At 44.6% G+C, this 10685-nt stretch overlaps 1 protein-coding gene across 1 annotated transcript; it reads left to right on the plus strand.

The window, feature by feature from the left end:
* Positions 1–1039: 1039 nt before the first annotated feature.
* Positions 1040–10369, plus strand: NEK2 (NIMA related kinase 2). The gene is made up of 8 exons (XM_008145994.3): positions 1040–1232; positions 2283–2500; positions 2769–3009; positions 4662–4744; positions 5450–5576; positions 6491–6710; positions 7934–8059; positions 9509–10369. Exons 1-8 carry the CDS (start codon positions 1137–1139, stop codon positions 9733–9735), a joined length of 1338 nt encoding a protein of 445 aa, XP_008144216.2. The 5' UTR covers positions 1040–1136; the 3' UTR covers positions 9736–10369.
* The last annotated feature ends 316 nt before the right edge of the window (positions 10370–10685 follow it).

The following is a 10685-nucleotide window of genomic DNA, read 5'->3' on the forward strand; positions in this document are numbered from 1 at the left end:
CTGACCATCTCTGCCTCAGAGCCACCATATTTTCCTGGGTATTCAAAAACATCAGAGAGTTCCATATTCTACCCTGAGAGTTTTCACACACCCTCTGCATGTTCAACAGGCCTCTACATTTCGTGTTCAGAAATATATTCTCTTGCCCAGCCGGCCTGGCTCAGTGGTTGAGCTTCGACCAATGAACCCAGAGGTCACGGTTCAATTCCTTGGTCAGGGCACATGCCCAGGTTGCGGGCTTGATCCCAGTAGGGGAGTGTGCAGGAGGCAGCTGATCAATGGTTCTCTCCCTCTCCCTTCCTCTCTCTAAAATCAATAAAAATATATTTAAATATATTCTCTTTATGATAACAGCACCCTGCACGGAGTCATGTGTAAACTTGAAATTGTTACTACCAGTAGCTACTGTTTTTTGCATTGATTTTTCTATTTCTGGCTGCTGGATCTAAAGCAAATAATTTTGCTTCGGTTTCCAATTAAACGAATTCCTGCTTTATCGGTTTGTGTTGAGGAATAAACGAGACAATACATGTCAAATGCTGGGCACAGTCCCGCATCGTAGTCCGCACTCACAAGTGCCTCCTTCAGCGAGGGACTGTACTTTTCATCCCTGTACTCAGCTCTCACTAAGTCTTGGGTTGATCCCGCCCAGGCTCCGGGTACTGGAACCTGAGAGAGGACTCACAGGGCAAAGGTCAGACGGCAGTTGGTTGAGGCAGTGTGCAAAGAAGGCCGAGGAGAGGTCTCTGGACTTCCGTTACCTTGAGGACTTCAGCCAGAGGGCCAAGGGTAGCGGAGACCTGCCAGACGCCACTTTCTATCGGGCCCCGCCCCGCTTTTGATTTAGCCCCGCCTCTTCCTCCCTAGGAGTAGAAAGCAGACGCCTATACAGACGCCGACGCGGTTGCTATGGATACGCCTTCCCAAGATGCCTAGCGTGTTGTGTTCCTCTTAGCCAATCAAAGAGGCGAAGCCGCCTCCCTGTGGGCCAATAGACTGCGAGGCCGGGGCCCGGGACGGTTAAACTGAGCTGCAGGCTGCGGCGGCCGCCAGTGTGACTTGGAGAGGCTTTGGAGTCGGTGACTCCAGCTCCGCGGCTGCGGCGCGATCTGCAGGAGACCCCGGCGGGCCCTGCCATGCCGACCCGGGCGGAGGACTACGAGGTGCTGCACACCATTGGCACCGGCTCCTACGGCCGCTGCCAGAAGATCCGGAGGAAGAGCGACGGCAAGGTGAGCGCTGGCCCCCTTCCGCGTCCCGGTCCACGCAGCGGTTTCGCCAGCTGGTGGCGATCTGTGTTTGCACTGGGTCCCTCAAGGGATATTTTCCTGTCTGTTTCGCTTTCTCTTCCATTTCCTTCCTGTTTTTTTTTTTTTGTTTGTTTGTTTTTTTCCTGCTTTGACCTGCTAAGGGCCTTCCGCGGGTGACTCCTGAACTATCTTTATTATTTTATTTTTGCAGTTTAAGATTATTGATTGCTTGAATGTTTGATTTGACAGAGAGAGAGAGAGAGAGAGAGAGAGAGAGAAAGAAAGAAACATTGATTTGTTCCACTTTTGTATGCATTTATTGGTTGCTTCTTGTATGTGCCCGGACCGGTGATCAAACCTCAACCTTGAACCTTGGTGTCTGGGAGGACGCTCCAACCAACCCAGCCACCCCGCCGGGCTCCTGGGCTGTTTTCAGAGAAGAAGAGTAGGACTCTGGGACAGGAGGGAGGGGCGGCCACAAGAAGAACCTGGAGCTTTCTGCCAGGGCCGTCCGAGCTCATTTAAGATATGCCCTTTGGTTTATCGGATTATTGGTTTCCTATTTCTCCGGTGTGTAGGGAGACTTTATTCAGAAAGAGACAATGGAGAGGAAGCTGCCTGGCTGCGGATGGAGGGAGGTTCTCAGGTCTTTCCCCCTGGAAAAGCTTGCCTGGTTGGAATGGTCAGGGACTTGGAATGCCTCTGCCCGACCTTTGACCGAAGCACCATCGCCAACCTCCCACAAAGGGACTGAGGGGAGGGGGTTGGAGGAAGCTTTAGTGTGCCTCATCTCCCTCTCTCCCCTTGCATTCTTTTCTGCTTAAAAATTAGAGGACGACTATGGAATTAAATTCAGGGGTCCTTAAGTTTATTGAACTAAGTTAAGATGATAATGACTATGTGATCTATTTAATAGCAAAGTACTGAGTGATGACTGGCCCGAAAGGAATGTCACAGACAACGTGATGGCGGCCCTGGAGCTCTCATCCTTCGTTTCTGAGTTCATTCATACCTTGGAAATTCTTATTTCAGATACTCGTTTGGAAAGAACTTGACTATGGCTCCATGACAGAAGCTGAGAAACAAATGCTTGTTTCTGAAGTGAATTTGCTTCGTGAACTGAAGCATCCAAACATCGTCCGTTACTATGATCGCATTATTGACCGGACCAACACAACACTGTACATTGTAATGGAATATTGCGAAGGAGGGGACCTGGCTAGTATAATTACAAAGGGAACCAAGGAAAGGTAAGTGAACCTCTTCAAGGTAAGGTGGAAATGGGCCCGGTTTCGCTCTGGTTAAGCATCCTGTCTTAGGATCAAGGACAAAGTACTTAGTGAGGGGAAGGGCGTTCTTGTATTGGGTGGGTCTACAGCACTTTAGGAAACCTCTTGTGAATCAACACCCATATTTCATATCAAAATATATTTATTTCCCTACTTGTACCCTAGATAATCCCCTCTTTGTAATGGTTTTATTCAGAAGTTACATGCTGTGTGACTGCTTGGATTTCAGACAATACTTGGAGGAAGAGTTTGTTCTTCGAGTGATGACTCAGTTGACTCTGGCCCTCAAGGAATGTCACAGACGAAGTGACGGTGGTCACACGGTGCTGCATCGGGATCTGAAGCCAGCCAATGTTTTCCTGGATGGCAAGCAGAACGTTAAGCTTGGAGACTTTGGGCTAGCTAGAATATTGAACCACGATACCAGTTTTGCAAAAACATTTGTTGGCACTCCTTATTACATGTCTCCCGTAAGTATTTCAGAATTTAGATACTTTTTAAACCTCTTAATGCTAAGCATTCAGATGCAGGGGAAGTGAGTTGTTTTGATTGTATGTTTAGTAATACCCAATAACCAAGAATTAGTAACACTGTTTCACTTTTAATTTATATCTTTTCCAAATGGACCACCAGACCATTAAACTCAACTCTATCAGCAATTCAAGTCAGGCTTTTTAAAATGAAACTTCCACGTGCTAAATCACAAAGATGAAACAGGCTTTGTCTCTGGCCTCAAGAGCTGCGTTTCCCAGAGTGCTGCGGGTCCTGGACACCAGCTTGGACGCCTTTGTGTGCTTTTCCAAATGCAGCATCCTGGGCCCCGGGCCCCGGCCAGGTCCTTGCCCTGTTTTTCTCCTACTTTTCAATTTGGACTCTGCATTTTAACAGACTCTCTGGATGATTCTTCTGCCTGGAGATTCGGGGCTCAGAGCCTCACTCACTTCAGATAACATGTTTTTTCAGTGCTAACTTTTGATATTTGTTCTTTTTTTTATTGTTGTTGACTTTTCCTACAAGGAAGCTGCTGAGTCTACCTACTTATCTCTTTCCTTGATTGCTAGATAATATTTTGTTTCCAAAATTTCTCACCATTCTAAGGAGCACTGCTATGCATGTGAATTATTCTTCCTTCCTTGTTATTCATTTCCTTGGCAGATAGCTCTCAAATGAAATTGCTGGGTTGGGTCAAAGGCTATGAACCGTTTGTGGCTCTCTAGATTTTGCCTGCTGGCTTTTGAAGAGCTTAAGCCCAAAAGTGATAGCACCAGGGGGTTGTATCTGAAATCTGAGCATACAAAGGTGCAGAGGGATTACTTGTTTTAGCAGTTCATAAACACCTCCGGGCTTTTCTAAATCTCTTTTCGTTATGTTACCCAGTCTGACTACAGTATAAAACTTTGTATTAGGGATTTTGTTTTTCACTAATATTAGACATGGCCAGAACAGTGTCATTTTCTCACTGGATCAGATCCCAAATAAAAAGCCTTTAACATAAAGGAAAATTACACAGAAGTGGTTCTTGGAAAATTTGAAACCTACGTGATTCTTTTGTTCCTTTTCCCTCCTGCCCTTGTAATGAGATCTGTTCAGCCTTCTCTGAGGCATTGCCAGGAAATGGTATCAGACTCAACCTGTTGGACTTAAAGCACTAGGGAGCCTCCTGAAGATTTTGGTACTTGCCTCTGTGGCCTCTGTTGCTCCTGCAAGTGTGAGAAAGACAATTAAAATAGGAAATGAGAACGTTAGTTTGTGGTTTATGCAGTAGACTAAGGAAAAATATAAATGAATAATTCACTTAGCCATTTATGTCCACATCCATTTAAATGTGGGCCAGATGTATGCATTGGTTATTCTGAAATTTTCTCTGGTTCTTTCAAAACAGAGTTTCTAGATTATTAATGTCACCAGGGTAGAGGTCCCATATTCACCTTTGAACAGTCAGTGCCTCACCTCTATAACAATAAACATCTGTGAAGGAAAAAGAATTGAATGAGTTATACATGACAGAGTATATTAGGATAAGATCATTGCCTTTTTCCATTGTAAATTTGAAGATAAAGTATACATTTTAAAACAAAATAAACTTAATTCCTCATACTTTCTTACCTTTTTCCCTCTTAAGGAACAGATGAGTTGCATGTCCTACAATGAGAAATCGGATATCTGGTCACTAGGCTGTTTGATGTATGAGTTGTGTGCATTAATGTAAGTATGTTGAAGACAGATTTCTAGTCTGAGGTTTATACTCCGGGGTTTGTCACCCTTCACTGGGTTCAGTTGTTTGACCATCCATTTATCTTCAAATCTGAAAGAATCAGACCTTGGGTTAAAATTAAAGTAGGTGGACAGGTAAAAACAATTATTTAGAAATTAATAATATAACCCCTGAGGCTGGAGGTTGACTTGTTCAAACTCCTAGCCTGGTTAGATGCTTCCTTGTTAGACTGATGCTCAGCTCAAGGGGAGAGCAAATAGGTCAGGCCCATGGAAGAGATAAACAAGATCTGGGGGTAGCTCTGGCGAAGTGGAGACCAAGAAAGAGCTCCAGTTCTTTCTCTTCTAAGCTATTCTGTAGAGCAGTGATTCTCAACCAGGGAGAGTGAAACAGTTTTGCCCCCCATGGAACATTTGACAATGTCTGAAGCCATTTTTGGATGTGACAAACCAGGATAGCTGCTGGCACCTAGTGGATGGAGGCCAGTGATAGTGCAAATAAACCCTATGATGTTCAGGACACCCCACGACGAAGAGCTGTGTGACCCCAGTGTCAGTGGCGCCAAGGTTGGGAGACTTAGCTATGGAAGAAAGTCCCAGGAGCAGAAACAAATACAAACTGGAGCTTAAACTGCTTTGGATTTGCTTCCTAACATATTATTATTTTTTACATTATTATTATTTTTTTCCTTTCAGGCCTCCATTTACAGCTTTCAACCAGAAAGAATTAGCTGGGAAGATCCGAGAAGGCAAATTCAGGCGAATTCCGTATCGTTACTCTGATGAATTGAATGACATCATTACAAGGATGTTAAATTTAAAGGTAAAGATTATAAGATCATTTTGTCTGTTTCTATCTTTCAATTAAGTTTTGGGGTATGTGCTCTCTCCTGTAGAGCAATGAAACTGAAGAGACATTAAATGTATTTCCTTAGCTAAGTCTACTCTGTTAACACAAGTGAAAACATATATAAATTTGGCAAATTGCACATCCTCGCTGGCCTGCCCTCTGTGCTTTCTCTGTCTTCTCCCACTCACTCCCATGCTAACAGATGGTCGATGGCAAGAAAAGATTGCATCCAGCCCCCAGATCCTTAGTTCCCTGCGTCCTTGCCTCCCTCAATGTGGCAGATGGTATGGAAGGGGCCACAATAAGACTTAATTACTCTGCCTCTAGCTCCAGTGGAGAGATTAGAGACCAGAGATAGGTGTGTGTGTGTATGGGTGGGGGTTTGTGGTTGGGGCAGCGAGAGGGTAAGGGTGGCTAAGAAGAGTGGAGGGGAAATAACTCTAAGAGATTATGTGGAAAAAACCTGGCCAGGGGATGGCGAGGGAAATGCCCAAGAGATCAGGCTGATGTAAAGTTAACTGCTGTGGGATGACAAAGAAGGATACAGATGGAGTAATGGGATTTAAGGGCTGTGAGGGAGTATCCTGCTTCCTGTAGTGTAGAGATGCCCTAACACAGACCCTGGCCATGCTACTGGGCACCTGCATAGGGATGAAGCCTTTAGGTTAAAGGGGGAACAGGGGTAAGTAAAAATCTGCATTACTGTTTGGACCCAGAAACTCGTGTATTAAAGCCACAAATGAACTTATTTTCCCAGATGGTTAAGGCCCTTCCGGAAACGGGTTATTCTTTTGCCTTGGAAATATGTGCCCTTTTAATGTAGCCGTTCTTTTGGGACGCGTCTTCTGTTACAAAGTGTGACTGTAGCACTGAATGTCTTTCCCCAGGATTACCATCGACCTTCTGTGGAAGAAATTCTGGAGAGCCCTTTGATAGCAGACTTGGCTGCAGAAGAGCAAAGAAGAAATCCTGAGAGAAGGGGGCGACGATCTGGAGAACCGGAAAAGCTGCAGGACTCCAGCCCCATGTTAAGTGAGCTGAAACTGAAGGAAATACAGTTGCAGGAGCGAGAGCGAGCCCTCAAAGCCAGAGAGGAAAGACTGGAGCGTAAGTCTGAATGGTGGGGGTGAAGCAAAGGAGAGCTACAGGAGGGTGGTTGTGATGAGTGTGAGAATCTGTTTAAATGAGTATATTAGGACATTCTTGCCCTGGCCAGATGGCTCAGTTGGTTGGAGCGTCATCCCAATATGCCAAGGTTGCAGGTTCAATCCCTGGTTGGGGCACATGCCTGGTGTGCGGGCTCGATCCCCAATGTGGGGAGTGCAGAAGGCGGCCAATCAATGATTCTCTCACATCATTGGTGTTTCCATCTCTCTCTCCTCTCCTTTCCTCTCTGAAATCAATAAAAACATATTAAAAAACTATTAAAAAAAGAGAGAACCTTCTTATAAATACTTGAGAAACCAAACTGTGCTTTGTAAAATATGTAAGTCAAGCTTTCTGTCATCTTCCTGGTGAGCTGCCTCTTTCTCTGAGGCCAGCTGCTGTTGTTGGGCTCTAACTTTATACTTTGCTATAGCCTTTGCATACTTTAATGTGTACATTACATTTTACTGTTACTTTTTTCTTTCTCTTTCTTAACATATGCTACACTACAGTTTTTCCATTGCAAAGGTAGATCTTAGGATTTGCTAACTTCTATAATAACCATTACTTCTATGGCTGATCCAGCACAGTCCAGGTCTAAAATCCTACAGTGTGTAGGACTAAATATGCTCTGGCAATTCAATAATGTGGATACAAGATATTCTAGGTTTATAAATACTCTGAGGGCTATTCACTGATTGGGTACAGTTAGTTGTTTTGTTTTTAATATATTTTTATTGATTTCAGAGAAGAAGGGAGAGGGAGAGAGAGGTAGAAACATCAATGATGAGAGAGAATCATTGATCTGATCAGCTGCCTCCTGCATGCACCCAGTGGGGATCGGGCCCGCAACCCAGGCATGTGCCCTTAGATGGAATCGAACCTGGGACCCTTCAGTCCCCAGGCCGACACTCTCTGTCCACTGAGCCAAACTGGTTAGGGCAAGTGCTAGTTAGTGTTTGATGGTGAAAGTCTGTCTACTCCACTAAAGCGACAGGTGCTGCAGACTAGCATGGTCAGGGTGGCCTGGGAACACGGCAAGAAACCTTTCTCAGAGCATTACTAATCGCTGCTCAGCAAGCCGGTCTCGGTGATTAGGAAAAATGGTAAGATTAGCACGTGTAAATTGTTTTATAACCAAAGCCACTTGCTAATTTTTTTCTCATTCCATGCCTTTTCCAAAGAGAAGGAACGTGAGCTGTGTGTTCGTGAGAGACTGGCGGAGGACAAACTGGCGAGAGCGGAAAGTCTGCTGAAGAACTACAGCCTGCTGAAGGAGCAGAGGCTCCTGGCCCTGGCCGGCGGTCCAGGTAGGAGAACCAGCTCAGCGGACAGAGGCCGCTGCGCGTGAGGAAATGGGCACCGGTTTGCCTTCGAGGGGCTTTGGTGGGCCTTCTCACTTTTTAATGTTTTTATTGATTTCAAAGAGGAAGGGAGAGAGAGATAGAAACATCAGTGATGCAGCTGCCTCCTGCACGCCCCACACTGGAGATCGAGCCTGCAACCCGGGCATGTGCCCTGACTGGGAATCGAACAGTGGCCTCCTGGTTCATAGATCCATGCTCAACCACTGAGCTACGCCAGTTGGGTTTAACACTTTTTTCATTTTTATAAAATTATTCCATTAGTGAGATTTACAATTTACATAGGTATTTGTATAGGAATTTGTGGGAATAAAGGTGGTTATGTCTGAAATAGTGGAGTTAAGGCTGAAAAAAAACCAACCAAGTGTGCTTTGAAGCAGAAACAATGTTTGAGAGAGGAAGTCGGGTACAATTGGAGGGCAGTGTTTCTTGCAGCTTACTCCTCCCTCTCGGCCTGGCCTTTCCTTTTCTTTGGCCTGGAGTTTGTTCCTCAGATAACCCAGCGGCTTCTTATGTCCTCACTTTCATCATGTCGCTGCTCAAAAGTCACCTTATTATGAAGCTATCATCACTGGCCATCCCCAGCACCCCTGTTTCTCTTCTTAGTGTTATTTTCCCCTCAAAGAGTCCTCATTTGTGCTTGTTTGTTGGATTCTGGTCTCTCTGGTATTAGAATAGGGCCTTTGTTTGGTCCACAATGGCTCATACAATGAGCTCGTAAAACTTGAATGTATTTTCTTTAAATGAATGCAAAGGAAAAATAAAAAGGTTGTGGAATTCAAGCCCGCAGGTCTCCAACCTCCAGAGAGTCTGTCAGTAGCTAACAGTGCTACCACTGCAAGTAAATGTTTTTCATGTAAAAAGCCCAGTTCACCTTTTTTTGCTATACTGTTACTTGATTTACCTTTTCCACCCTGAATTTGCTTAGTTTCTTTTTGAAGCAAGATTTCAGTCAATGAGTCAGCTTTGAAGGAAGTGTTCTTGAATATTTAACCCAAACTGTAAGTGTCCATAAAAAAGCGTTTTCTGCTTCCATACTTTCCTGGACGCCCTGTGTTCTAGGTAGAATGGCACCTGTTTTCAAGAATGGAGTAGATGATACTGATTTCCACAAGTTTTATATTGTGGCCCATAATCCCCAGTGCATCTGACTTCAAGAGAAAAGTTGATTGTTAAGGGAATAAAACCTGTGTTCCTTGATATTTGGCACATTCCAGGATTATTTTTTCAGTGCTGTGGCTTAAAAGACTGATTGATTTCTTACCACCCTCAAGCTCCCAACCTCCCAGAGATACTAAGATAGGTTCCAGATTTCAAAAGAACTGAAAGAGGGTATATTTTTGCTAAGTGTGATAAACCTGTTCAAATAACTCAAAACCCTTTTTCCTCCTAAAGAACTTTTAGCTCTTCCATCCTCGATAATGAAGAAGAAAGTTCATTTCAGTGGCGAGAGTAAGGAGAATGTCCGGAGGAGTGAGAACTCGGAGAGCCAGCTCTCCTCCAAAGCCAAGTGCAAAGACCTGAAGAAGAGGCTCCATGCTGCCCAGCTGCGCGCTCAAGCCCTGGCGGACATTGAGCAAACGTACCAGCTGAAAAGCAGACAGATCCTGGGCATGCGCTAGCCGGCCGGGGCCCAGCGCTGTGTGCCAGCCCCTTAAAGACTGATGCTCAACTGCTGCAGCTTGATATACTTGGTCCCGTGAGCCAAGCCTTTTTGTACAGTAAGAGTGATGTTTTGGAATTGCCTTTGCTGTTCTTCAGCAATAATTGTACAAAACGTCCACACCTTTCATTTTTTTCTTTTTTAAAAGAACACTTTATAGAAAGAATGATACTTTCTGGTTGGGGTTTTAATCCCATGTGTGATTACTACTGGAACATTACATTCTAAATGTTGGAGGAAAATAATAATCAGAAAAAAAAATGTATTCACTTAGATGTTTTACACGACTGAGTGGTGTGCTTACAGTGTCATGTCTAGATTTACAACTTCAAGTCTGAGGTTTTAAATATTCTAGAGCTTAGAAAACCTAATTGGATCCAAACTGGTCACTGATACCATGACATTTTGCTTATAGATATCGCTTATTGATATCCCATTGCTCTTAGTGCAAATCTGTCACCTTTTGTGAAAGTCCATCACTGTGATGTCGATATTCTCTTTTTTCCTTTTTACTCTACCTAACTGTATATAAGCTGGCTGTCATGGGCTCATCTGTTTCTCACTAAATAAACGAATTCTTTAGTTTTCCTGTATTTGTGTCTCTTGCATTTGTTGGGTTCATGATTCATAGGCACTGATGCTCTCAGGGGCTGCAGTGGCACTTCACTACCCCCCTCATTAACCCATCTGCATCAGTGGCTCTTAACTGGGGACCATTTTGCCCCCCAGGGGACATTTGCACTGTCTGGAGACATTTGAAATGATAATGATCGCGGGGTGGGAGGGTACTGTTGAATGGAGCAGGTAGAGGCCAGGGGTGCTGCTAAACACCCTACAATGCACAGGGCAGGCCCCCCCCCCCCCCGCAGCAAAACATCAACAGTCCACTCTTGAGAAAACTGACCTTGT

This window comes from Eptesicus fuscus, chromosome 22, assembly GCF_027574615.1.
Source record: "Eptesicus fuscus isolate TK198812 chromosome 22, DD_ASM_mEF_20220401, whole genome shotgun sequence".
Taxonomy (NCBI): Eukaryota; Metazoa; Chordata; class Mammalia; order Chiroptera; family Vespertilionidae; genus Eptesicus; species Eptesicus fuscus.